Here is a 25,382-nt window from a genome sequence, read left to right as displayed (position 1 = left end):
TGATCCCTTCTCCTGGACACTTGCTGAATAGAGCCTTGTTTTCCACCACTGGTCAGGGCGCCACACGGAGAGGGCAGCCCCCGGGGGGCTGTGCTGTTTTTATCCCAAGATGCCAGGCTGTTAGGCAGAGTACAACCCAAGCCCCCAGCTCAAAGAGCTTCTCGGAAGCCTCTGAGGGGGCCGGGATGCAGTGGGGAGCAGGCTCTGTGCCCACCCCCGACCATTGTGTCTGTGCCAAGGTGAGTCATTCAGTGGGTACAAGGGGAAGGCCCTGGGGGGGTGGCCGGCCCAGCACTGCCAGGTCTCCAGCTCTGCAGAAAAGGCCTGGCTGCTTGCCCCCTCCCCAGCTCCCAGAGCCAGCTCACATCCCTGAGCTCTTACCCCACGCTGGGGAGATGCACTCCATTTGGGAATGTTATGGGCTGTGTGCCGAGGTTTCCCCCGGTGAGTCCCAGCACAGAGAGGAAGGTGAGGGTTCCCAAGTCTTCAGTCCAGGACCCTGGACCTGAGCAGTAACATGGGGAGGGGACCCTTGGGGGAGGGGATGCCCCATGACTTTTGATCCTGCTGTGGGTGGAGGAGCTGGGAAACGTCAGGGGGCATTAAAAGAACAAGACGGGACAAACCGTCGTCCCAACTATTCCTGTGACTAGGAGTGGCTGTCCCTCTAGCTTGCTGGGCAAGTCACAGTGTGCGGCCTTCTCTCTTTGTTCCAGTGAAATGTAGTTGAAATGAGTATAAAACAGTCTTGGGTGGGGATGGGGGGGGATGGAACAAGAAGAGGAAGGGCTTGTCAGTGAGGCTCAGTGACTGGTCCCTGGGTGTGTATGACCCAGGCTTATTTCAGCAGCAGCAGGGAGAGGCCCCCCATTCAGCCCCTTCAGCCACCTCCCTGGACATGTGTCACCCAGGTGCTTCTTGGCTCCATCCTCAACCTCCATCCGACCCTAGACCCATCCCCCATGCTTTGGCCTTAACTACCCTATGATGTCCACATAAGAACCAGAGAGGTAGACGGACATGGTCGTGGTTGTTTGCCAAACTTTCATTATTTTGTATGACACATTTGTTGTAGAAAAATCAGGAAAATATAGATAAGCAAAACGAAAAAATTTAATTAGCCATGATTTTGCCACCTGGAGATAAACACTACCAGATTTCCCCCACATATATAAATTCATTTTTTTTTACAAGTAGGCTCATGCTGTACAAATTATTTTGTAATTTGTTTTTTTCACTCAGCAATATGTTGTGAACATCTTTCCATATCAATAAATATTTATCTACATCATCATTTTAACAGCTGCATGGTTTTCCACTGTATGCATTAATTTACCCAAGCCCTATTGTTAGGCACACAGTTGTCCCCCGTCCCCCCCACCTCCCTCCCTCTCTCCCTCCCTCTCTCTGTTCTAGATCACACTATGCTGCACAGTTGCCCCAGGCAGATGCAGCTCCCAGCCTCCACGACTACTCCCATCCTCCCGGCCTGGCTCAGACCCCATCTATGTGGCCCCTCCTCTCCTGCTTCCCTAATCTAAGGGCCTCAATGTCCAAAGCCTCAAGCCAATCCCCAGACGGACTTCTGCATAGATAGCAGGAAGCTGCAGGCCTTGGAGAGAGGATGCCTGGATGTCTCCCCACAGGGCCTTTGGGCAAGCCATGCCCCACTTCAAGCCGAGGTGGGGACAAGATGGTCTCCCACCCTCTACGCCCCTCCCCTGCATCAGAATCCTCCAGGATGCCCTCCTGCCTCCTGGGACAGATCAGTACCACACCTGGCCTCAACCCACACACAAGGGTGCCCAGCATTTTCTCAATTTGCCCGCCTCTAACTCAAGCCACTAGATTGCTGCCCACTAGCTCCCCTTGTGCCCCTGCCCCGTTCCCAGGGCCTGGCACAGCATGGTGGTCCGCAAGCATGGGTGGGATGAAGAGAAGTTGGGTCTCTCCAGTGGACTCCTTGGCTTCTACGGAGTCCGTCCATCCCACATGGGCCCCCTCCCTGAGGAAGGGAACCAGGCCCCGGTGGCCACTAGATGGCAGTGCTCAGCTGCCCAGGTCCCAGCGGCCGCAGGGTCCCGCGGAGGGGAGAAAGTGGGTCTCACAGCTGCAGGCAGGCTTTCTAAAACCCAGATTTCTATCACCCAGCGGGATCACCCCACGTATTCTCTAGAGTTGCTTCTAACGGCTATGACAGTGCCCTCTTGAGGAGAGGGAGGCCACGGCCATTCAACAGCTACATGATCTTGGATGACTTCAGGGACTTCTCTGAGTCTCCATTTCCACACCTGGAAAATGGGGACTCACAACCCTTACTTCCAAGGTAGTGGTGAGGATAAACTCAGGGAAAGCCGGACACAGCAGGTGCTCGACAAATCACAGCTTCTATTTAATAACACCTACCCAGGGCTTCACGTATTTCCAAGGTAGCGATGGGGTGGGCCAGGAGGGGCAGGAGCTGGGCCTGCCCGGGGACCCTGCCGTGTCTTGTTGACTCCGCTGGGGGTGGGCAGGGGACAGCGTATAGGTACCTCCCCAGGACAGTTACCTGGGAGTGTGGACGGGCCGCAGGGGGCAGCAGCCAGGGGAGAGAGGGTGGGAGGCAGCACCATTTGTCCCCAGACCCCCAGTCGTTCGTGGCTGTGGGTCTGCCAGGGACCACGCGTGAGTCATCTCTATCTGCCCTGGAGGAGACTCAGAAGAGAGGCTGTTTCCCAGCCTGCTTTCTCACTCCCTGACCTCCCCTGGGGCTCCGTCCCTCCATCCTTGCCCTTCCCCAGCTGTAGACTTGAGGGCCACAATTCCACTGGTTTGAGAAGCTCTCGGTGTGTTACCATGTCCCGTGGGAGGGGTCTCTCCTGCACCTCAGCCTGAGGCTTCCCCAGGAGAAGGGCCCCCATGAATAGGGACTTGGAGTCTCCCTAAGGATAGGGTCCCTCGGGACACCCTCTCTTCTGTGGGAGCTCCTTGATGCGAGCGCCCATGGTTCACTGTCGGATGGGAGCTCCTTGAGGGCAGCGGCTCTCCCCGCCTCTCAGGAGGGCTGCCTCAGGCCAGGGTCGCTCCCCTCTCCTATCTGTCAGCCTGTGCCGAGCCGGCTCCGCTGGTGAGAAGTGCCCAGCTCCTGTGGCTGCAGAAGGGTTCCCGGATGAACCCCCAGACTCCTTCCCGCTCCTCCTTTCTGGCCTCTGTCAGCACGTTGTTGGAAGCATCAACTCACTCACCTTTACACGGCCAGGGGCCAGGCTGCTGTGTTGGGGTTAATAAGCTCGGGCTTTCTCTTCAACCCCCCGCTCCCCACCCTCCTGGGCGCTCCAGCCTGCCCCCCACTTTCCAGCTTCTAACCCTGAGACCTGCTTTTTAATTGCTTTCCCTGATCTGTTCTGCTCTCTGCTCCCCTCCATCTCCCTGCCTGACTGCGTCCCTCTGGGAGGGTGAGAGGCGGGGACCAGATGTGTCCCTGGCTGGAGGAGGGGGCTGGCGGGCAGCCTGTTATTTCCAATCCAGTGGCCCTCGCTCGACATGGACAGGATGAGCCAGGGAACAGGGGTGGAAGGGCTGCAGGCGAGCCGAGGGCAACGCTTCAGGAGGGCTGGAAAACACGGCCATGGTTTCCAGGCCCCTGGGGGTGACTCTAGTCCCTTTCTCCCCCCACAGCCTCCATCCCAAGCCCTCAGAGATCCCTCTTCGCGAAAGAACATGGAGGAGGGAAGACAACCACGAACTAGATTCTGTCTGGGAACCAGGATGCCCCAAACTTAGCTAAGAGCCAGAGGGACGTTCCTGGGAAAACTTGGAGACAGACGAGCAGGGGTGTGAGAGGGACTGAGTTACCAGCTGCCAAGGGCTCCCCATGTGGTGACAGAGTCCCCTGAGGGGGTGGGGGGGTGGGGGGCAGAGCTGATGGCTGGGGGTGGGAGGACCCAGAGGGGAGAGCCCAGTCCCCTTCCCCTTGACAGGTCCCAACACCGAAAGAGGTTTGGGCTTCCGCTCAGGTGACAGGGACAGCCGCTGTCCTGACTCCCTGCATGAAGGGACAGTGTCTTGTTCTCTGTGTCTGCAGCTCCTGGCACTGAGTCTGGGTCTCTGAACTGGGCAGGACTTTGGACCCCAGGGTGGGGTCCAGATGCGAGCTTCATGCCTGAGGCGGGCCAGGAGATGAGCACAAAGGGCCCGGGAAGAGAGTACTTCTGAACTCTGAGACACGGAGTGAGGGGCTCTGCGCAGACCCCCGAGGTAGGAGAGGCCAGGTGAAGCAGGAAGAGGGGCTTTAGATCAGGCTGGACCTGCAGTGGGCGAGGGAGCCATCGATTGCCGTGGCTCAAGGATGACTCTCTTTATGTAAGAACAAGCCATTCTCAGAGCCCCGTCGCCGCCCACAGAGGTCAGCTGGGAGCTGGCTGTCAGCTCGCTGCCCCGCCTCAGCCCCCGCCAGCTCCCCGTGAAGCTGGGACCAGCCAGGCTGCCTCCCGGCCAGCAGGACGCCACGCAGCGAGCACTCTCAGCCCGACCTCCTGTGATTGAGGGCAGGAGCCACACGTCCTTAACTCCATTGGCAGAGTCTTTGTACATTTAATGGGTCACCCGAGAGCACATTTTGCACCATGGAGCCCCAAATGTTTGCTGAGCCAATGGCCGGCTGCAGAACATCCTTGTCAAGAGTGACCCCTTCCACTGGCAAGCTGCCCCCCGCCTAGGCGAATTCTGCCTCGTGCAACGGAGCCTGTTGTGCCAGGCTTGCCCTTCTGGCCCTCGTTACCAGCCGCCTTGTCCTGCGTGGGCTGTCTCAGTGCTTGCAGGGGTGATGGGGACCATCAAATGAGATAATATATGTGAGGGCCCCAGGAAATGGGCAAGTTATTCAATTTGAATCCCACCAGCACTCGGCCAGGCCTCCTAAGGTCAAGGCACCACGCCAGGCCGCTGGGGGCTACGGATGGGAGGCTGTGGCGGCTTCTGCGGGAATCACGGCGCACCAGGGGAAAAAAAAACTCATTAAGCCTAATTGGAGAGGTGGGAACGCCAGGCACGCGGAAAGAAATGATGCCTGCTCACTTGTAAAGGGAAGCAGTTCGGTGTCATGTGAAGAACCAGACCCTGGTCTGAATCCTGGCGCCGCCACTTGCTGTCTAACCCTGGGCGCGGTCTGTGAACCTCCTCGAGTCTCTCTCCTCATTATGCCTCATAAGGTCGCGAAGTTTTGAGCGCTGCCTGCAGCCGGGAGGGACCCAGGGCTCCTCTTGTATGTTCTTCTCTCTCCTCCTCCAAAAAGGAGGCAAAACTGAACGGGGCAGGGCTCACAAGGTGGAGGGGGAGGCTGTTGCCCCAGCACAGCGGGGACTCATTTGAAATTAGCAGCGTTATTTACACACTGCTCGCAATGTGCTAAATACCTTTAACATGTTTGTTTTCCGAAGCAAGTTAAACACAGGCTCCTATCATCCTGTTTACACTATTAATTCTTTCAGCCATCTGCATCTTCCTAGAGAGACAGAGGTAAACCCTGGGTTTGGGTTGAACCCTCACAATCCGAACGGGTGCAGAGGAAAGCCACGAACCAAACCGGGTGGGAGTGGGGCTTCTGGAGCTGCGGGGAGGAGGACTGCACGGGGTTCCAGAGGTCAGGGCTTAGCCTAGGGCCTCACCTGAGACCCAGGGCCCCTAAACACCGTCTCTGACAGCAGGACTCTTCGCAACGCCCAAGGCCGCAGGAGGATGGAGCAGGCCTGTAGGGGTGATGACTTCTTCACCTGCTCGGGAGCAGAGGCCTTTAGTGGAAGATGGGGCCACAGAGGAAAGAGCAGGGCTCACCCCGAGGCCCCAACCTAAGGCTGCAGGAGGAGGCAGTGGGGGACGTTTTCTATACTCAGAAGTTTCTTGAGGTCTGGAAGAGGGGGGAGGTGTTGCTATCCCGCGTAGGTACACAGAAAGACACACACCAAGGATGGAGATGGTTTATGAATCATTATCATAAAACATATATCTATACCTACATGTACATAGAGATGTATGTATGCAGAAATAAAGGATCAGAGGATATAAACCCGAGCACTAACAGCGCTTACATCCAGGCGGTAGCATTCAAGCTGAATGTCCCTTTCTTCTTTACACTTTTTACACGGAGTGTGCATCCTATGTACAATGGGGCTGAAACAGTAAGTTGTCTTCAAAACCAATAAGTTGTCTTCATCTGGAAATCAGGACACTAGTATCATCTGCAGCAGCACCAAGATGGTGGCCTGGGGCTGGGGCTCCTGCTCCAGGCCGCAGGGATGAGGCTGAAGGTGCCCCCCCCCCAACAAAAGAGGGAGAGTCGAGCTGGGAGCCCCCACCATGTCCCCATCCCTTCCATCCTCACCCCTTCTCCATTGCATAGCAGCCGTGACTGCACAGCATCCTCTGTCAGTTGGGAGGTGGGGAGCAAAGTCCCCCAAAGCCACCTGCTTGCATGGAGTGTTGTGAACTCGGGGCTATGATGGCTGCACTTTTATTTTTTTTATTTTTAAATTTAATTAATTTATTTTTTAAGATTTTATTTATTTATTTATTTATTTATTTATTTATTTATTTTTAAAGATTTTATTTATTTATCTGACAGAGATAGAGACAGCCAGCAAGAGAGGGAACACAAGCAGGGGGAGTGCAAGAGGAAGAAGCAGGCTCATAGCGGAGGAGCCTGACGTGGGGCTCGATCCCGTAACACCGGGATCACGCCCTGAGCCGAAGGCAGATGCCTAACGACTGCACCACCCAGGCGCCCCTAAGATTTTATTTATTTATTTGACACAGAGAGAGCACAAGCAGGGACAGCGGCAGGCAGAGGGAGAGAGAGAAGCAGACTCCCTGCTCAGCGGGGAGCCTGATGCGGGACTCGATCCCAGGACTCTGGGATCATGACCTGAGCCAACGGTAGACGCTTAACCAACTGAGCCACCCAGGAGCCCCAATAGCTGCACCTTTAAAATAGCAACATGTTAACACTCAAGATGAATATATACACGCTGAGAAGCTGAGTGTAACAAGAGATTGATAAAGAGGGCAGGTAGCAGAACGAATGGCTGGCGACAAGCATTTATAAAGGAAGAGGGTGTTGGCATTAATTGCTCTGAGCCGAGGAAGGCAGGTCCTGGCGCAGACAGTTCCAGGGACCACGAGGGCCCGGTGGGTCAGGACACCTTGGCAATACAGCTCCCAGATGACAGGGCTCCCTCAATCCCCATCAATTCCTGCTGGTTGCCAGGGCAGCGAGGACTGGAGGGAGGCTCTGCAGGCCAGTTGGCTGGGGCAGGCAGGGACGAAGACAGTGAGGTTCCGTCCCACTGAGCCCTATCCCCACCCCTCCTCCACCTCTCTCATCAGGGTCCCTGCAATGCTGGGAAATACCCCACACCCTCTTTTCACCTGGGTCTTGGCCCACCCTGTCCCCTCCTACTTTCTGTCTTTATCTGCCACCATGGCCCAGACCATCCCTAGCCTCAATGCCAGTCACCTGGGATTGCGAGGGGCCCAGCTGGCCTCTTCAAGGTGCTGCTGGGGAGGCGGGCGATACGGCTGTGGCCCCGGGCCACTCCCAGTGAGCGGGAAACTGAGGAACTGAGAGAGGGAAGGAAGGAAGGAAGGTAGGACGGACAGCCTGGTGATACACGGTAGGGGTGGGGGTAGAGCTGGACACTAAGCCTTGAGAGCAGGGGGAGGCTAAGCACCAACAAGGCCAGATGTGAGGGCAGTAGAGGCAGTGGGGAGGGAGCTTAGTGGGGTGTGGGAGGGAAGTTGAGGTGAGGGGTGGGCGCTCTGTTCCCCGGTTTACCCAGTGAATACTGAATGTCCCCCTCCTGGAAAGGGAGGATGTGGCCTTTCACTGGAGAAGGGAGCTACTGTTTCCCTCTGGTATAATCCTGTGCTAGCAAGGGCCAAGGGAACCTCCTTCAGTCAGGGAACCCGATGCTGGCCCTGCTCACGAGACTCCTGCTACTGGCTCCGAGGGGTCCAGAGACACAGCTGAGTGCCCTGGTGAAAGTTCTGTCTCTCCCCATACACCCCCCCCGCCTCACCTGGCAACTCGCCTCTTCTTGCGGGCTGAGGTCCCAGGGAAGGAAGATGTTGGTTTGGGGCCTTTCATGGTGAACAGGGGCACAGGTCCACTGCGGGAGGGAGGAAGGTGAAGGGAGACAGATCAGGAGGGAACCAGAAAAGGGCATCTCCTCCCTCCAGCCCCCAGCTTGGCGGGTGGGGAGGTTGGACAAGATGACCTCTGAGGTTTCTTCCTTCTTAGAGGTGGATTCCTCTCCCTGCCTTACTCGGCCTGGACTGACAGCTGAGCGACAGGCCTGTTCTGGGAGAACATCCAGATGTCAGTTTCTGGCACGTTCAGGGAACTGGAGTTCAAACAATTTGACCCTTCCACCTGCCCGGCTGTGGGCTTGTTACTGAGAGGTGGTTGAGGTGTCGGAGGGGCAGGGGTGTGGTAGGCAGCCCGCTACCCTTTGCCTCACAAGTACAAGGTCAGTCTGCTGTTTGTTCTTGGCCTTGGACTGTCACCGTTCCCCTACCTTGGCAGGTGGGTGGAAGGCGAAAGTGAGAGCTTCATTTTCTCACTGAAAAATGCTGAATAAAGTTTTCTGAGGATCCCCTTCCCAGCTCCAGATGCTGGGCTGTGGGCAAAATGCGGGGTGGGAATGGCAGAAATACATATTTCTCAGCAGGATGTGGAACTAAGAACTGGGCCAGACGGTGTGAGTGACACAGAAGAAGAGAGAGGACTCACCCCCCTTATTTCTGCTCTCTGCTGACCCTCCCCGAGGTGGGGGTCCCATTAGCCACTCGTGGGCATGCCACAAACCAGCCCAGAGCTGGCAGCTTTGGAGTATGGACAGACAAGGCAGGGCGCCTGAGAGGAGCAGCCCTCCTGGGCCTGGGGACTGACACCAGTCAGACCAAAGGGAGGGAGACAGCAGACATGGCTCCAAGAGTCAGGCCAGCTTCCACTCCCCTTGGCAGCACCTCTGTCCTTCACGACCCCTGAGTCCCTGCCTGGAGGGGTGGGAGGGAACCTGGGAGACCCACCTGGGGATGAAGGGCTGATCCAGCCTATTCAGCTCCTGGGGGACATTCTCCCAGTCAACGCATTCATGGAAACCTGGCTTTGAGGGGGCCTCCTCCGAGAGATCAAAGGTGGCGTTGAGGTGGCAAGCAGGCAGGGCCAGAGGGGTGGAGCAGTTCTGCACCGCGGAGGGGCCCAGGGGCACCCGGCTTTTGATGACTGTGGCTGGACAGACGCGAGGGGAGTGGCAGGACGAGGAGGCCTTTCCCCCTTTGGGGGTGGTGGGCCTGAGTGAAGGTTGAGCCTCAGGCAGGGACCCCCTCCTCAGGCAGGGCAGGAAGGACTGGCGCTGGCGCTTGGTCCCCGGCTTCGGAGCTGGGGGGCTGTCTGGCTCCGAGGGGCTTGGTCTCCTCCTCCTCTTCTTCTCCATGGGCCGCCGGGTTACCTGGGCTGGGATGCAGTCGGGCCCTGGTAGGACCCCCAGGGTGTGCATGAGGCCACTCAGACACCTTGCCATGGTCCGGGTCACGGGGCCGGAATAGCCTGGGGAATCTGGGCACGGAGAAGCGGGTGCTGAGGGGAGAAAGGGCACTGGCCAGAAGGAAAGCAAATCTGTAGAATTTGGGGGAGAGAGACACTGGAGACACGCAGGAGCCCCTAACTCCTTAGGTGGGCCGCGAGTCCTGGGTCCCGCAGGCGCCAGCTGGGCCTTCGAGCGGGGCGACACTCACCTGGCTGGGAACACGGCTCCAGAGGCGCCCCCCCGGCCGGCCCAGGTGTGCCTGAGGCCTTTGCTCCAGGTTCGGCCTTTTCCTCTCGCACCAGCTGCTGCAGGCTGTCAAACTCCGCGATCATGTCGGGGGTCAGCAGGTTGGCCGCTTGGAGCAGGGAGTACTGTCGCCGTGCCAGGCACAGCACCTTCAGGGCCAGCCTGGAAGGGAGGGAAGGGGATCCCAGCCCTCCTCAGACCCGGCCCCATTGCTCCAGGTGCGGTGAGGAGCACACGAGGGGCAGGTCCCCTGGCTCGCTCCTGCCTTGCCTCACACCGGCTGGCTGGCCTCACCTCCCTCCCAGCTGTGGCTCCCGTTTTGCCAGGCCCTTGCGGAAGGCCAAGGTTGGCAGAGACGGCCATAAAGTGGAGGGGGGGCTTCATCCCTAAATATGTCCCCCAACAAAGAGAGGGACCTGGGAAGTAGGCAAAGGGCACTAGATGGCCTCAGAGCAGAAGGTCTGCGTCTCCTCTCGGCTCTGCCACTCACTGGCACTGCGATCTTGAATAAGTCCGCTGACCCAAGGGGCAACATAAGGTAGCAGCAGGGAAGAGCCTGCCAGCTCAAGTCAGCCTGCCAGCTCCAATCCAGGCTCCGACACTTCCCACTGCGTGATCTTGGAAGCACTCCTTGACCTCAGTCTCCATATCCTTAAAATGGGGATAACCAGTGCACCCACGTCTTAGGCTTATGGGGCGATGAAATGAATTATTTCACATATAAAGTGTTTAAAAGAGTGCCTGCCACATACGAAGCACTGTAAGGTGAACTGTTTTCTGTCAAATGAAAACATCTACCTTGTGTGGACAAGAGGAGACGGAATGAGAGAGGCCGTGTTGGTCTTGGCTCTGAGAGGCCCTTCAAAGGCGTGCACAGTCCAGGCTCCCTACTCAGTGGTTGGGATCCCGAAAGAGCACGTGTGAATCAATGCACACTTCACATGCACCGAGGGGCTATTTAAAGGGAATTATGAGGGTAATGCGATTATTGATGGTGTAAATTTAGATTCTAATAAAGCAAATTTCCTTCCCGTGAGGCACACCTATGATAAAAGAATGAACACAATTATCTCGGTGGGGATTAGTCATGGCCAGTAATTCATCCGCAGGGAGCACCACCTGCCTGGACATCTCTGAGCCCCTCCCCTGCCTTCAGCGTGAGCTCAGGGACTCCAAACTCATTTTACGAAGCAGCCTCCAGGCCTTTCTGAAAGAAGGCAGGATATAAATTAAAAAGGACATAGCAGAAACTCATTCGACGTCTGCCTGAGCCACACATTATAAGAAGATTAGATCACTGAGAACAGTGGGTATCTAGGGAGAAATGCACTGGCCTGGATGTCAGGTGACCCAGGCCTCACCCGGTCCCTCTGGCCGTGTGGCCCTGTGTGAACGCCTCAGGATCCGATCTGGCGAACGGGGAGCGGGTCTATACCAGGGATTTCCACATTAGGTTTCAAGAAACCCATCAGAGGACATTGAAAATGGAGTCGCTCTCCTTTATCTGTTCTACGTATTAAACTTCAGTGTAAGATTCCATTTAGGACGTTGAAGCTAAAAAAATTCTGAAAAAAACACTGAACTGGAAAATCTAAGATCCACTCAGTGCCCTGGTGGTCGAAGATCCTAAAGTCTAAAGCCAAAGAGAAATGATTTCCCATTATCTGGTTGTTAGGGTGTCTCCAAGTATGGAGATGATCTAGCATGTTCTGCAGCCCCTGATACATGGGGTCTTCAGTCACAGTTTATTAGTATCTATTTTTAGCTCTAAGAAGTAGGGAGAATGAGGACCATGACCCCCCAATCATAGCTAAGACTGAAGCACCTTGTGAGGGACCACAAAACCAGAGGCAAAGCAGAAATGAGAACCCCGGGGTCCTCCATCCTCACAGTGGGGGGATGCCAGGGCACAGGGACCCTGACTCATTGGTGGGAGCCCTGGGGCCAAGGGGACATCCCGCCAGTGCGTCCCTGCCACTCCAGGGCCCCGGGGAGTCAGCAGCAGGACACAGATAATGAGACGCTGATTATTCAGGCAGGCTGCAGCATTTTTGCTGAGTCGGGAACAGACACTCCCCAACAAGAAATAAAATTAAACAGGCCCTTCTGTCCGGAAGCTTTAAATATACTGCCTAGCGTGAAGCGTGCTGGGGAGGCAGGAGTGGGGTTGGCAGCAGCAAAGCTAAGTGGCAGGGGATTTATGTTCTAAGGGCCAAGGAAAAACATACTAGCAGCACCTCTCTATTAAGCACAGAAAGAAGGATCCAGAATCCATTTCTCTCCGGCTTTGGGTGGTGGTCTGCATTTACTTCTGAGAAGAAATGGCCATAATCTGTTGGTGAAGACATGTGAGAAACGCCTGGCTCGGGAAGGAGGCCCCTTCCTCAGCCTGCCACCCAACTTCTCTTGGCCGCTTGGTCCTCCCTGCGGAGGACAGGCAGCTCAGCCCCCAGGCTGGGAAGCAAAGCGCTAGCCCGGGGCAGCCCCGTGCTAACTTGCCAGTCAAATTCGGGATGGAATTTGGTGTTTTGCTTGCCAGTCATGTGGAAGAATCGAGAGGACGGTAAGTAGACAGAGTGGTGAATCATTGAAAGCAGATAAGGGACAATGGTGAGGAAAAAAGACTCGACTCTTAACTAGGGCAGAACCAGAGCTTTTGCAATGTCCTTAATCCTGGCTCCCACCCCAGGAGGCTGGAACCGATCACCTCCCACCTTGAACTTCAGAGAAGAACAAGACACCTACTGCTTGGAACGGTCTCTGTCCAAGTTCTGTGGTGAGAGGCAGCCCACATCTGGCTTGGGCTGCAGGGTCTGGCCAGGGGACCTTGGCAGTGGGTGTCTGAGGGTCTGTTCAGGTACCTGGATTGGAACCCAAGGAGGAAGTGAGTCACAGGTAGAAGGCCCAGGAGGGCCAACCTCCCCTACATAAGCAGATCTTAAAATCTTTCCCTCCTCCAAGAGTGGGAATGATGGCTCTTGGACTGACTGGGGTCCTAGTGGAGACTTTCTCTTTCCCAGGCTCCTCCCCCAACTCCCCACTCCCCTCTGGTAACAGGCTTGCCCCTCACTCCAGACACAGGAGTTGAAAGCCCCCTGAGACTAAGATGCAAGACATCCAGGTAGGGAACCCAGAACTGCAGGAACTGAACGAGTTGGGGAGGGCCGTTGCTTCCAATATTCCACCACCTCCAAGTCCTACCTCTTCCGCCACCGGGCCTTTGTCCTTGTCTTCTTGGGGTGGCTCCAGGTCTGGAGAGTTCCCTTCCATGACCCTCCCCTCCTGGGTCTCTAGCCCCAGGCTCTCCTCTTGAAGGACTGCAGACGCTGGGCGGAGCTCTGGGGTGCGGGGCTGGCTGGGAAGGCAGGATGGTGAGGGGCAGCTGGCTAGGCTAGGGGGGAGAAGGGGGTTTGAGAGGGGGGAAAGCAGGGAGGGGCAGGGTCTCTGTGGCACCAGGTGGTATAGGACCCAGCTTGTGTAACAAGGGGGCGGTAGCAGAGGGGAGGAGTCGGGTGATTTCCTGGTTTAAGAAACAATGATGCCTCCCCCTCAATTTCACCTTCTTTTAAGTAGTATATGCTGCTTGTACGGGCTGGGGTGTCACATGCCCATCTCACGTGGAGCATTTTCTCTATTTTGATGTTACTTAGAGTTGCTCTTAGGACTGCCTAGAATGTGCTGTGTCATATGAGAGAGAGCACTAGAGGTGACGGTCAGTGTCTGGTCACCTAGAGTGTCACCGAGAGTGACAATCAGTGTGCTGGGCACTGGCTGGGAACCCCGGACCCCGGACGGCAGCACAGAAGCTGGAGAAGGGGGGCTTTTCCTGCTGAGCTGAAGACGCAAGCATGGCCGCAGGACTCACAGTTGTTGGGAAGGGCCCGATTTGGGGGATTTCAGGTGGTCCTGTGGTGAGGTCCCGGCTCTTGCCTCATATACTCGGAGCTTCTCCCTCAGGGCGGCCACCTGCCATCGAAGCAACACAGCCCCTCAGAGCCCCAGGTGAGCGCGGGAGGTGAAAGGTGGGCGCGGAGACCTGGCTGCGCCCACGGCTCGTCTCTGGCTCTCCTGCCCCCGAGCCGGGCGCCCTGCGTCCCGGTCAAGCTCCCCAGGCGGGCTCCTCACCTCAGCCTGCAGCTGCTGGCAGATGGCGGCATACTGGCTGATGTGACAGTCCAGGCTGATCACGTTGCTCTTAAGCTGAGATGGGGGCACAGGGGAGAGGTTCGTGAGTTCATTCAAAGCAGCTTTTGGCAACCACTTCCAAAGGCCAGGCACCGTGCGAGGCGCCTCGCTCACATTCCCCAGACTCACCCTCCTGACGGGGGACAGACTGGGGCAGGGCACTGAGTGGCTCGCCTGAGACCACAGCAAGAGGCAGAACGATGTTTTTAGAACCCAAGACCCCTGACTCCCTGACCAATACACCCTCACCAGGCCAGGGCAGCTCTCACCAGCCAGCGGTTGGCCACCCCCTTCCGTCGTCTCCCTCTTGAGATGGCTGTGCCTCAGGCAGCCCAGTGCTGTGGTATTTTACTCTTGTTTTCAAGTCTGGCGACTGTCCTGCCCCCGCCCAGCTGGAGTCTTCCCAGGGATGGGCACTGCGTTGCTTCTGTCACAAGGAATCTCCCTGAAGACGGACGCTAGGGCGCTTTTTCCCTCTGCCTTGGGGGAGTGCTTGCTCCGGGTACCGGAGGAAGCTGTGTGGCTCCTGTCCCTTCCTCCTCCTGCTCCCCAGCTGCCCAGATTGGCCGTTTCTGGCTGGCACACACCGCGAGCTTGATCTCCTTGGCGCGGTCGGCGTACTTGAGGGTGTTGTAGGTGTCCTCGTAGGTCAGACTGGAGGGGCTGATGGCAGCGATCATCACCGTGTGGCAGTTGCCCCCGATGGAGTCCTTGAGCAGACGGGTCAGCTTGCTGTCCCGGTAGGGCACGTGAGACTTGCGGCCCTGGGGCGACAGCAAGAGGGCATGGGCTGAGGTGGCTAGGCCAGACAGATCCAGGCTGAGACCCGGCGGCCGTGGGGTCTGCAGGGGAGGAGCCTGGGCTTCGGGCACTCCGTCGCTGTCCTGGGCAGGCCCCCGGGGCCGTGCAGTTTTACCTTCGCGTCGGCCAGGGCATTGAGGACATTGATGAGGGCCAGCAGGGAACGGTTGATGTTGGCACCCTCCCGCAGCCGCTCCCCCTTCGCATGGGTGCTGGAGGCCCGCTCCGAACCGGCCAGGTCAATCAGGCTCATCTTGGCCACTCGAAGGGCCTGAGTCAGACCTGGGACCCGGTCCTGCTGCTTCACGAAGATCTGGGGGGCAGACGGCAGGGGTGAGGGGGGCCGGGCATCAGGAGCCCCCACTTCGGGCTCCGATCCGCGACCCCTCTCACCTGGAAGATGGCGTGGGAGCGGGAGGAGGTAGCGTTGGCGTCAGTCGGGTGCTGCGTGCGGTTGCGGTTCCCCCTGGTCAGCAGCTCCAGCAGCTGCTCGGCTGAGGTGGGCTACAGAGGAGAGGCCCAGGAAGGGCGCTATGGTCTCCCCAGCCAGGGCTTTTCCCCCAGCTGGAAGAGCTGCTCTTCAGAACCACCCCAGGATCCAGGGCATCCCCAAACCGCCTGGTGAGAGAACCCTGGAGAACCAGCGGGGCGGCTCCTGCCACCCGAGCCCAATCCCACACCTGGTGGAAGGAGAGTCCTTGCACCACCACGCCCCTGTCGGGGTCCTCCCGGATGGCAAGGGGCCCCTTGGGCTCCAGGAGGTCGTGGATCTGCTCATTGTACACCTGAGGAGAAAGGAGGCAAGGGAGAGGCCTGAGAGAGAGGGCCCTTCAGGAAACCTCTCTGCAGAGGCCGGGGGAGGGCTGAGGGGCAGGGCAGGGGAAGCATGACAGGATGCCACGCCAGGAAGGCCATGCCCTCTGCAGGACCATGGTACACGGTGAGAGCAGGACAGGCAGGTTTAGCTCCAACGCAGTCTCTCTCAGAGCCTCATCTGTGCCCTCTGCGCTCTCAGCGGGCCCATCAGCAGACTTCTCCCACCGTCTCTCCCCACTCTCCCTCCCCTCCCCCCATCTTCTGGGGTGGTGAGAATGAGGAGCGGGGCTGCCCAGGCCTGGGAGGGAACAGCCCTACCTCCTGGTAGCTGATGAGCACCTCGAATCGCTTGTCCTCCTGGTGGGCCTCCAGCCGCCTGTAGAGTTCCATGGTCGTCAGGTACATGATGCCGGGGTCCCCCTCTCTTCCCAGCATGGTGTGTGTCTTCCCAGCCCCGGTGGCCCCATAGGCAAACACTGTGGAGGACAGGGTCAGGGGAGGGTGGTGGCAGGGTCTGATCCGCCTTCCCTAGGGGCCCCCCTGTACATTGCCACCCAGCCCGGCCCCCCCTTCTCCCCAAGCCCCTTCCTTTGCTTTCCCGTGCACAGTTCCTCGGCTCCTGCCCACTCGCATCTCACTGCAGCTCTGCCATGCCCCGTGCCTATAGCCTGGCTCCCCTGTGGGCTCCAGGGCAAAGGGGTCCCCTACTACGAGTGGGAGCCTCTCCCTTCCCCAGGGGAGGCTTCTCCAGGCTAGGCAGCTTCCTCCGCCGAAGGCCTGCGGTTCTGTCCCTCGTATCGCCTACCTCAGTTTACAATCACACATTTGTGGGGGTGATTTGTAATTAGTGTCTTCTCCCCCCTCTAGAATACGAGCATCAAGAGGACGGGAACCACGTGTGTGGGACCTGCTGCTAGAGCCCGGGGGGTGCGTCCCACGCAGGAGACGAAAGGGCCAGCACCCTCCTCCACAGGTGCCCGGCTGGGGGGAAGGAGGGCACAGTCACGGGACGCGTGAAGCCCTCGGAAGGAAGCGGGGAGGCAGGGGGCGACTAATGGGGCTCCCCACCCCCCCCCCCGGCCCGGCTCTCACCTGAGCAGTTGTAGCCCTGGAGGAAGCTGTCCAGAACGCTGTGGGTGGTGTGCTGGAACACGTCCTGCTGCGTGGCCGCCTCGCCGAAGACCCGGTCAAAGACAAACGTCAGGTCTTTGCCCTTCTTCTTGGGGCCATCATGGGCGCTGCCCCACTTCAGGCCCAGGAAGCCCCCGTCGGGCTCCTCAGGGTCAAACACCAGCACCCGCTCATCCACCATCTGAACCACAGGCCGCCGCTGGCTCTCCAGCTCCCGCGGGGTGGGGGGCCGGACCCGCACCACCACCCGCACCTTGCTGTCCTCCGCGGGCATCACCATGGCGACACCTGGGGGGACGCACAACGGAGAGGAGGACCGATGTGACCTCAGCCCTGACACGGCGCGCCCTCAGCCGCGCTGGCGTTCGAGGACCTTCTCCCACTCCCTCCCCAACAGCCGATCTCCATGTGATAGCTCAAGAATATTATTATTAATAAATATCTCTCTGTCATATCCAAATGACTTGAGGTTTTTCAGCGGTGTATGATCGGGCTATTATGTTCCACTCATCTGTCTGCTCCCGCGCCAATGCCACAGTGTTTCTATTCCAGTCCTTTACGGTACGCTTCTCATCCAGGGAGGCGACAACCGCCTCCCCTCCCAACCACCACCGTTAGCCTTTCTTTCTCGTAGTTTTCTTAACTGTGTTCGGGCATTTATTGTTCTACTTGCCTTTAAGAAAATGTTATCAATGCCATCCCCAACCCAGAACACCACCCCCTCCCACCCTATTGGAATTACAAGCAGAATAGGGTTGTTTACATATTTATTTTATATTAAAACTTTCCGTGCAGGACGCTTGGATGCCTCAGTCGGTTAGGCGGCCGACTCTTGGTTTCGGCTCAGGTCATGATCTCAGGGTCGTGGGATTGAGTGCCACGTCAGGCTCTGCACTCGGCGGGAAGTCTGCTTGGGATTCTCTCTCCCTCTGCCCCTTCCCCTCTAAACTATATAAATAAATATTTTAAAAAACTTTTCATGCTAGAACATGGCTATTGCCTTTCATTTTTTCAGATATTTCTTATGTCCCTCAGATTTTATAGTTTTCATCTTTTCAGATAGGTTCTGTAATTGTCTTTTTTTTTTAAAGATTTTATTTATTTATTTGACAGAGAGAGAGACATCCAGTGAGAGAGGGAACACAAGCAGGGGGAGTGGGAGAGGAAGAAGCAGGCTCCCAGCAGAGGAGCCCGATGTGGGGCTCGATCCCAGAACGCCAGGACCACGCCCTGAGCCGAAGGCAGACGCTTAACCAGTGAGCCACCCAGGCGCCCCTGTAATTGTCTTTTCAATATACTTCCCAAGTATTTTAACTGCTCTTACGAACGGCACACCTTCCCGCACCCCCATGCTGATTGCTAGTGTGGAGAAACACAACTGATAATTGTACCTTTGCCTTCTACCCACCACCCTTAAACTCTCTGACTAATTCCAATTTTTTTTTATTAAAGCTTATTGGGTTTTCTGAGTACAAAATTATATAATCAGGAACCCCTCCCTTTTTCTAACCTTTTCTTCTCCATGGTTATACTATTTTATTTCTTACGTATCGCATCCCCTAGAATTTCCGAAACAATGTTGAATAATAATGATGATAATGGGCATCCTTGTCTTGCTCTTGATCTTAAAGAAACTGGCGTTAGTGCTTCACTATTTAGAGATTAGTTCTGGACAAATCGTTAATTGTCATAATGGGAATTTCCTCTACTCTAATTTAACTTAGACTTGTTATCAGGAATCTCTAGAATTTTATTTAATGATCTTTCAGCATCTCCTGACATGTTTATGTGGGGTTCTTTTTCTCCTTTATTGATGTGGTAAATTTTTTGGTATTATTCTTGGCATCAAACCAACCAAGCATTCTTGGGAAAAAATCCTACCCTGGCCATACTGAAGATTTCCATCTTTAAATGGCTAAATGTGTCAACCTTCTTTTTTATGGTTTTTATGCCATATTTAAGAAGACATTCCTTCCCGGGGTAATTTTCTTATATTTCTGTCTGATACTTTTTCTTTCTTACATTTCAGTCTTTATCCAAATGGAATTCATTTTTTTATGAATGAGGTTTCTAAATGTCTTTTCTTTCCAAATGATAAGCAATTATACTATTTATCAAAGTGCATTCTGTCTCTACCAGTTTGAAATGGCACATGTAACAGAACTAAATTCTCATATGAACACGAATTTATTTCCAGGTGCTCCGTTCTTCTCTACTGATATGTTCCTTTTGCAGGAACCTGCTGTGGTTCTATATCACACATCACCTTGTTCTTTTGCTTGACTGTCCTTGGGCATCTTGTCTTGCATATGATTTTGGAATCAGCTTATGATTTGGAATCAGCTATGAAAAAAACCTGCTTAAGATTTTAATTGGGAGTATTTTGAATTTATAAATTAATATAAGGACAACTGACATCTTTACAATATCAAGCCTTTCTATCTAGGAACATTGTATCTGTTTTCATTATTCACTTTATAATCCTCAGTAAAATTTCATAGCTTTCCTCACATGAGTTTTTCTATTTCTTGATAGGTTTTCTTACTGGTTATTGTATAGTCTTTATTATATTGTGAATAGGCCCTTTTTTTTTTTTTAAAGATTTTATTTATTTATTCGAGCAGAGAGAGAGAGACAGCTAGCGAGAGAGGGAATAGAAGCAGGGGGAGTGGGAGAGGAAGAAGCAGGCTCATAGCGGAGGAGCCTGATGTGGGGCTCGATCCCAGAACGCCGGGATCACGCCCTGAGCTGAAGGCAGACGCTTAACCGCTGTGCCACCCAGGCGCCCCCGATTAGGCCCTTTTTAAAATTGGATTTTCAGGGGTGCCTGGCTGGCTCAGTTGGTTGAGTGTCTGACTCTTGATTTTGGCTCAGGCCGTGATCTCAGGGTCATGAGGTTGAGCCCCCGTATCAGGCTCCCTGCTTAGCAGGGGGTCTTCTTGGGATTCTCCTCTCCCTCTGCTCCCCCATCTGTTCACACACACTCTTCTCTCTCTCTCAAAATAAAATAAATCTTTAAAAAATAAAAATAAAAAATAAATAAAATTGCATTTTTTAATTCATTTTTTATTTGCCAGAATGTAGGGAAGCAACTGCTTTCTGGATGCAGATCTGATATCTGACCACATTACTGATCTCTCTAATAGATTGTCATTGATTCTCTTAGGTTTTTCAATTAAACGATGATATAGCTTGCAAATAATGACAGCTACTTTCTATTTTTCGCTTTTCTATATTTAGTTCCCTGCCCTCCACTGCCCATTAGGAATGGGCATTAAATTTTATCAAATGCTTTTTGGCACAGGCTTAGATGATAACAGTGCTTCTCTTTTAATCTTTTTTTTTTTTTTTTTTTGTAGGCTCTATGCCCAATGTGGGGCTCAAACTCTCAACCCCGAGATCAAGAGTGCCATGCTCTGCCGACTGAGCCAGTCAGGTGCCCCATCCTTTAATCACTTAATACAGGGGGTAACATAGACAAATTTCCTAATGTTGACCCAGTAATCATTCCAAACACTTATCTATTCCCTCTTGTATTCCCCTCACACCTCTCTCCCTGCTTTGTTCCTTTCTCCTTCAAGCCAGCCTACCAAGGGTAGAGATGGAATTTCTGGAATGCAGGAGTCATGGCTATCTTGGAAAAGTTCAGCCCAACTCTTGGGTATATTAACAGGGTTAAGGAACAGGGGCTGTTTCTGGAGGATATGAATAGATGAATGTTTACCCAGGAAAGATTAGGTCCCACTGATAGGACCGAGGTCATTCCGCAAAGAAAAGTGAGATTTCTCCCTAATATTCTAGTAAATAACTCATGTTTTCCTTTGGAAATGAGGCAGAATTGAGCTGATTTGAAACTCTGGTCCCCTACCACACGTCTTAATTTCTTCCTCAATCAGAACACGGGAAAGACATCAACCCATAATTGTCTAGTTACATTGCGTAGTTCTTTCCCTGTCCCAGCCATCAGACCCCCATAAGAAACAGAGGAGCTAAGTGCTCACTGTGGCAGGGGCTGTTTTAAGCACCTTATGCATACCATCTCCTTTTCAGCTCCATCGCAATCCCACAAGACAGATACTATTATTAGACTCATTTTTCAATGAGAAAATTGAGACAGAGAGGGTGAAGCAACTTGCCCAAGATCCCAAGGCTAGTAAGTGATGGAGCTTCGTTCCAACCCAGGCAGTCTGAACAGCAGAGTTTGCTTTACTGCCTTATAGTGATATTATTATTATTACGCTCTCATGATCCCACGTTGTAACAGTCCCATATGTTTGCATAATAATTATAATCCTTTTTATGTAACTAACATCATGGATTCTGCAAACACTTTCAGATATATGGACTGTACCTTATTTTCAACACCCGGAGAGAGTTCCTGTCTCCCATCCTTGCATTGCTGCCCCCAGGGATCCCCACTCTTGTACCCAGGGAACTGAGGGCAGAGGGTGTCTGGCCCCACGGTCTAGGTCTATGCTGGCTGTCTTAACGGCAGTCCCCGCTCCCCACGGGGAGGGTTTGAGCTGAGGAGGAGCCACGGAGCAGCCTAACATTCTTTTTTTTTTTTTTTAAAGATTTTATTTATTTATTTGACAGAGATAGAGACAGCCAGCGAGAGAGGGAACACAAGCAGGGGGAGTGGGAGAGGAAGAAGCAGGCTCCCAGCAGAGGAGCCTGATGTGGGGCTCGATCCCAGAACGCCGGGACCACGCCCTGAGCCGAAGGCAGGCGCTTAACCGCTGCGCCACCCAGGCGCCCCGTGAGCAGCCTAACATTCTAAGCAGGAAATTAAAAAGGGCACTAGCAAGGGAGTGCGCATAACCTTTACAGTCCTCTCCCCTCCGCCTCCGGAGGGCCAGTGAGGCAGACTGTTTGCCTAATGAGATGTTTTCCTTCTTCCTGAGACTGTGCTGGGGGCACGGGAGGGGGGGGTAGGGTGACACTTGGCAGGACTGCGGCTGGGACGCCTGGGTCCTGGTGTCCGTTCTGCATCTGACCGGTGGGGAGCTCTTTCCACCAGTCACACCACGTCAATGTCGCATCAGCTTCCCCCCTTTGAGAGCCAGAGAGAACAGCTACCGATCTGCTCCCACCCCAGGGGGATGGCGAGATTAATGAGAGAACGTTTGTCAAGTTTGCTTTGATCCCTGGTTGGAAAGAGCATTTCAGCCCAAAGTACAAGGGAGATGATTCTTTAATAAGATCTTCAGGGTTCTGAGCCAGCCACAGTCACGTCCTGTTTCTAACCCAGGGCAGCTCATTAAAACCCAGAGGCTAGTTCGCTGCTGAGCTGGGGCTAGGAAGCCAAGATTTAGTTGTTTTCGGGGTACGCTCCTCTGCCCACTCTCTCCCGGACAGGCTGAACAAGCCCCACCTTCTTAGAAGACCCTGGAGAATTTCTGAGGACTTGAGGGGATCTCCCTGGAGACACTGGGATTTGGGAAGATGGAGAAGGGGGCTAGCCCTTGGATGTTCTGTTTTCATTGGGGTTGCTGTAGCCCCTTCCTCGCTCCCTTACATCATTCACAAGTGTATGTTTCTTGTCCTCAAGCTTCAAGAGGGCAGGACCCCCTTCTGATGTCGTCTGTGCACCCCAGATAATTAGGCACCAGATCCAGCACGCAGAAGATGCTGTATGGTGTTTGTCCTAGGAATGAGTAAGAGCCACAGCAGAGCAGGGTCTGAATCCAAAAGTTTAAAAATAATTACTATTACAGCTACCCTTTATTGAGCGCATGACTATGCATCAGGCACTATGCTAACCGCTTTACAGAGGGTGTCATTGAACTCCTACAACAATCTCATTCCGTAGTTACTGATACAATTGTTACAATCCTACTCTACAAGGGAACTGAGGCTCAGGAAGGAACTTGTCACAGGGATGGTAAGTAGCAAGGCCAGAACCTGACCTTGTTCTGACTGTCACCAGAGGCACTAGGCTTCATCCTAGACAATTCTGCTCTGTAGCCTGGCTTTTGCAATTCCTACCTCCCCTTGCTTTAGCACCCACAGGGCAATGTCCAAAGACCACTGGTTCTTTCTCTGGGTGTCGTTCAGAGGAAGGAGCTGTATTCTTTGGCTTTAAAATAGATAATCATAAGGCTATAATTGATGATAATTTTGTTTATTTCTTTCTAATTTTATTTGTATTTCTTTCTCTTGTCTTATGGTTCTGGCTAGGACCTCCAGTACCATCTCGAATGGCAGCAACAATAGTGAACAATCTTATCTTTTCCTAATTGTATAGGAGATGCCCCTGTTATTTCGCTTTCTGTTTAAGGAAATTTACCTTTATTTCTAGTTTACAAAAAAAAATTTAAGATTTTATTTATTTACTTATTTGAGAGAGAGAGTGAGTGAGCACGAGCAGGGGAAGCGGCAGAGGGAGAGGGAGAAAGAAGCAGGCTCCTTGCTGAGCAGGGGGCCCGATCCAGAGCTCCATTCCAGGACCTTGGGATCATGGCCTGAAGGCAGATGCTTAACTGACTGAGCCACCTAGGCACCCCTTAAAGATTTCATTTATTTATTTTGAGAGAGAGAGAGAGCGCGTGAGCGAGCAGGGGCGGAGGGAGAGAATCTCAAGCAGACTCCCCGCGGAGCCTGAGGTGGGGCTCAATCATGACCCTGAGATCATGACCTGAGCTGAAATCAAAAGCCAGACATTCAACTGACTGAGTCATCCAGGTACCCCTAGTTTACCAAATTTTTTAAAATTCATGGATGGGTACTGAATTTTATTGAATGCTATTTCTGCGTCTAATGGGATATGTTTTCTCCTTTAATCTGTAAATGTGTCAATTGTATTAGATTTTCTAATCTCAAACCATTTTCATATTCTTGGGATATTTTTTATATACATTGCTGGCTTCTGATTGCTAATATTTATTTGAGATTTTTACAACTACATTTATAAAGGAAGATTGGCTGGTAACTTTCCTTGTCTGGTTATTGGTATCACAAAATAGGCTGGAAATGTTTTCTCTCTCTTTTTTTTTAGGGAGAGTTTGTATATGATTAGAATAATTTCTTCCAATTGCTTATAAATTTCTGGTGGAGTTTCATGGTTTTTGTTTGTTTGTTTGTTTGTTTGTTTCATTTTGTTTTGTTTGATGGGGAGATTTTAGACGAATTCAACTCCTCAGTGGTCCTAGGGTTGTTCAGAATTTCCGTAACTTCTTGAGTCAGTTTTGCTGTTTTTCTTTTTTCTAGAAAATTGTTCAAAAGCATTGTCAAAAGGGTGTTCCACTGAAGTCTCTCTTTCTCTTTAATCTCCAAGTAACTGAAGTCATGCCCCTATTTTAATTCCTAAGATCATTCTATGTTTCTTTTCCTTATATCTTAATCAATATTGCCAGAGGTTTGGCTTTTTTGACTAGTCTTTTCCAAGATATAGCTTTTGGTTAAATTAATCCTCTCTATTACATAGTAAAATTCTATTTCATTAATTTCTTCGAACTCCTTTTAAAAAATTTCCTACACATGTATTTTGTTGTTCTGTTCTATCTTAAAGGGTCAAAGTGCCAAAGCTAAGAGGAGAGGCATCCTAGGAGCAGTAGCTGAAAGGCATGGTTTTTTGTCATACAGATAGTCTTTCCATTCCTTCCATTATTCAATCAAATATTTATTGAGTGCCCCAGTAACTAATTTTCGGCCGCTGGTACAGCTCTGCAATCAGTTCTTCCGTATGGATGTGCGGAAGGAGGGTCTTAGCTACTCCACACAGATGTGCAGGGGTCCCAGGTCTCCAGTCCTAGCGAGCAGGAGGACCTTTCACAGAACGGATGCACAGAGGGCCGGACCCGGTGCAGCTGTGTGGACCCAGCCCAGGTCCTGTACAAATGAACAGAGGAACCCCGATCTCCATGCAGATGTGGAAGGAAGAGCCCTGATCCCCGCACACCCCCGGTCCTGTTCAGAGGGAACCACCCAGAACCTGATCGGTCTCCACGCTGCACCTTTGCGTCCGGCACAAAAGCGGCTTCCGCCTTGAGCGGCGGAGTGCACCTGAGCGCTGGAGCCCACGGGGCAGACTCCGCTGTGGGCCAGAACTTACCCTTCGTCGGTTCTCCGCCGCTGCTGTCGCCGCTTGCAGCCGGGTCCCTCCGCCGCAGTCCAGCGCCCCTGACCACCCGAAAGCGCGCCCCACACCCTCCTCCCCACCCGCGCCAACCTGGGCCCCGCGCGGCGCGTTCAAATTAGCCTGGTCGGCTCCTCCGCGCTTCCCATTGGTCACTGTCCGGATCGCTGATTGGCTGTTTCCTAAGTAACAAAGTAGAACTCCGAGGTGGCGGGTGCGGTCAACTGTGCGCCTGCGCACTTCCCCTTCCTGCTTGCTGGTTTTGAGATCGTCCTTGGGACTGGCCTCACCAGACCGGCAGAAACCTGTGTGGGGCTGGGGTACAGAGAAAGCGCGGCCTGCTCTGTCGTACCTAGGACTGGGTACATCAACCAGCTGCAGGAACCAGACAGCAAACACGTTTTCAAGTCTTTCTCTGTGGGCTAAGACGGCATCTCCTGATTCAAGGGGGGCTTTTTAGCCGCTGTCCAGGGGCTTTTCTCGCTCTGCGACCATCCCAAGAATGAACTTTGAGAACAACCTTGATGTGGAAAAGCCGGCGGAGACAGAGAATGGCAATT

General features: G+C 53.7%; 1 protein-coding gene across 4 annotated transcripts; it reads right to left on the bottom strand.

The window, feature by feature from the left end:
• Positions 1-6,533: 6,533 nt before the first annotated feature.
• Positions 6,534-24,921, bottom strand: KIF18B (kinesin family member 18B). 4 transcript variants are annotated; one of them, XM_045814473.2, is made up of 16 exons: positions 24,799-24,921; positions 16,707-17,033; positions 15,933-16,090; positions 15,479-15,583; positions 15,192-15,302; positions 14,914-15,111; positions 14,585-14,761; positions 13,938-14,012; positions 13,678-13,778; positions 13,014-13,203; positions 12,558-12,673; positions 9,775-9,974; positions 9,067-9,595; positions 8,055-8,144; positions 7,493-7,596; positions 6,534-7,282 (listed from the first exon to the last, which is right to left on the bottom strand). In XM_045814473.2, exons 2-16 carry the CDS (start codon positions 17,023-17,025, stop codon positions 7,170-7,172), a joined length of 2,586 nt encoding a protein of 861 aa, XP_045670429.2. In that variant the 5' UTR covers positions 17,026-17,033; positions 24,799-24,921; the 3' UTR covers positions 6,534-7,169. The 4 variants fall into 4 exon arrangements, with proteins under 4 accessions (XP_045670429.2, XP_045670430.2, XP_087710432.1 ...); XM_045814474.2 differs by having other exon boundaries at positions 9,067-9,511; XM_087854306.1 differs by lacking the exons at positions 6,534-7,282; positions 7,493-7,596; positions 8,055-8,144 and adding an exon at positions 8,160-8,335.
• Between the last annotated feature and the right edge of the window lie 461 nt (positions 24,922-25,382).

The sequence above is a fragment of the Ursus americanus genome, chromosome 23 (assembly GCF_024610735.1).
Source record: "Ursus americanus isolate L20-20 chromosome 23, mUrsAme1.1.p, whole genome shotgun sequence".
Classification (NCBI taxonomy): domain Eukaryota; kingdom Metazoa; phylum Chordata; class Mammalia; order Carnivora; family Ursidae; genus Ursus; species Ursus americanus.
The sequence above is the reverse complement of the archived record's forward strand: the minus strand, read 5'-3'. Positions and strand labels throughout refer to the sequence as shown.

What these genes read in the sequence shown, in the direction of transcription:
- KIF18B (XM_045814473.2), bottom strand. Translation starts at nt 17,025, where the DNA reads ATGGTGATGCCCGCGGAGGACAGCAAGGTGCGGGTGGTGGTGCGGGTC. An exon ending in GACAGAGACCGTTCCAAGCA is followed by an intron (nt 9,975 to 12,557) that starts GTAGGTGTCTTG and finishes CCTCCCTTCCAG; the next exon opens with GCTGGCCCTGAAGGTGCTGT. An exon ending in AAGAAGAGGCGAGTTGCCAG is followed by an intron (nt 7,597 to 8,054) that starts GTGAGGCGGGGG and finishes TCCCTCTCTCAG; the next exon opens with TTCCTCAGTTTCCCGCTCAC.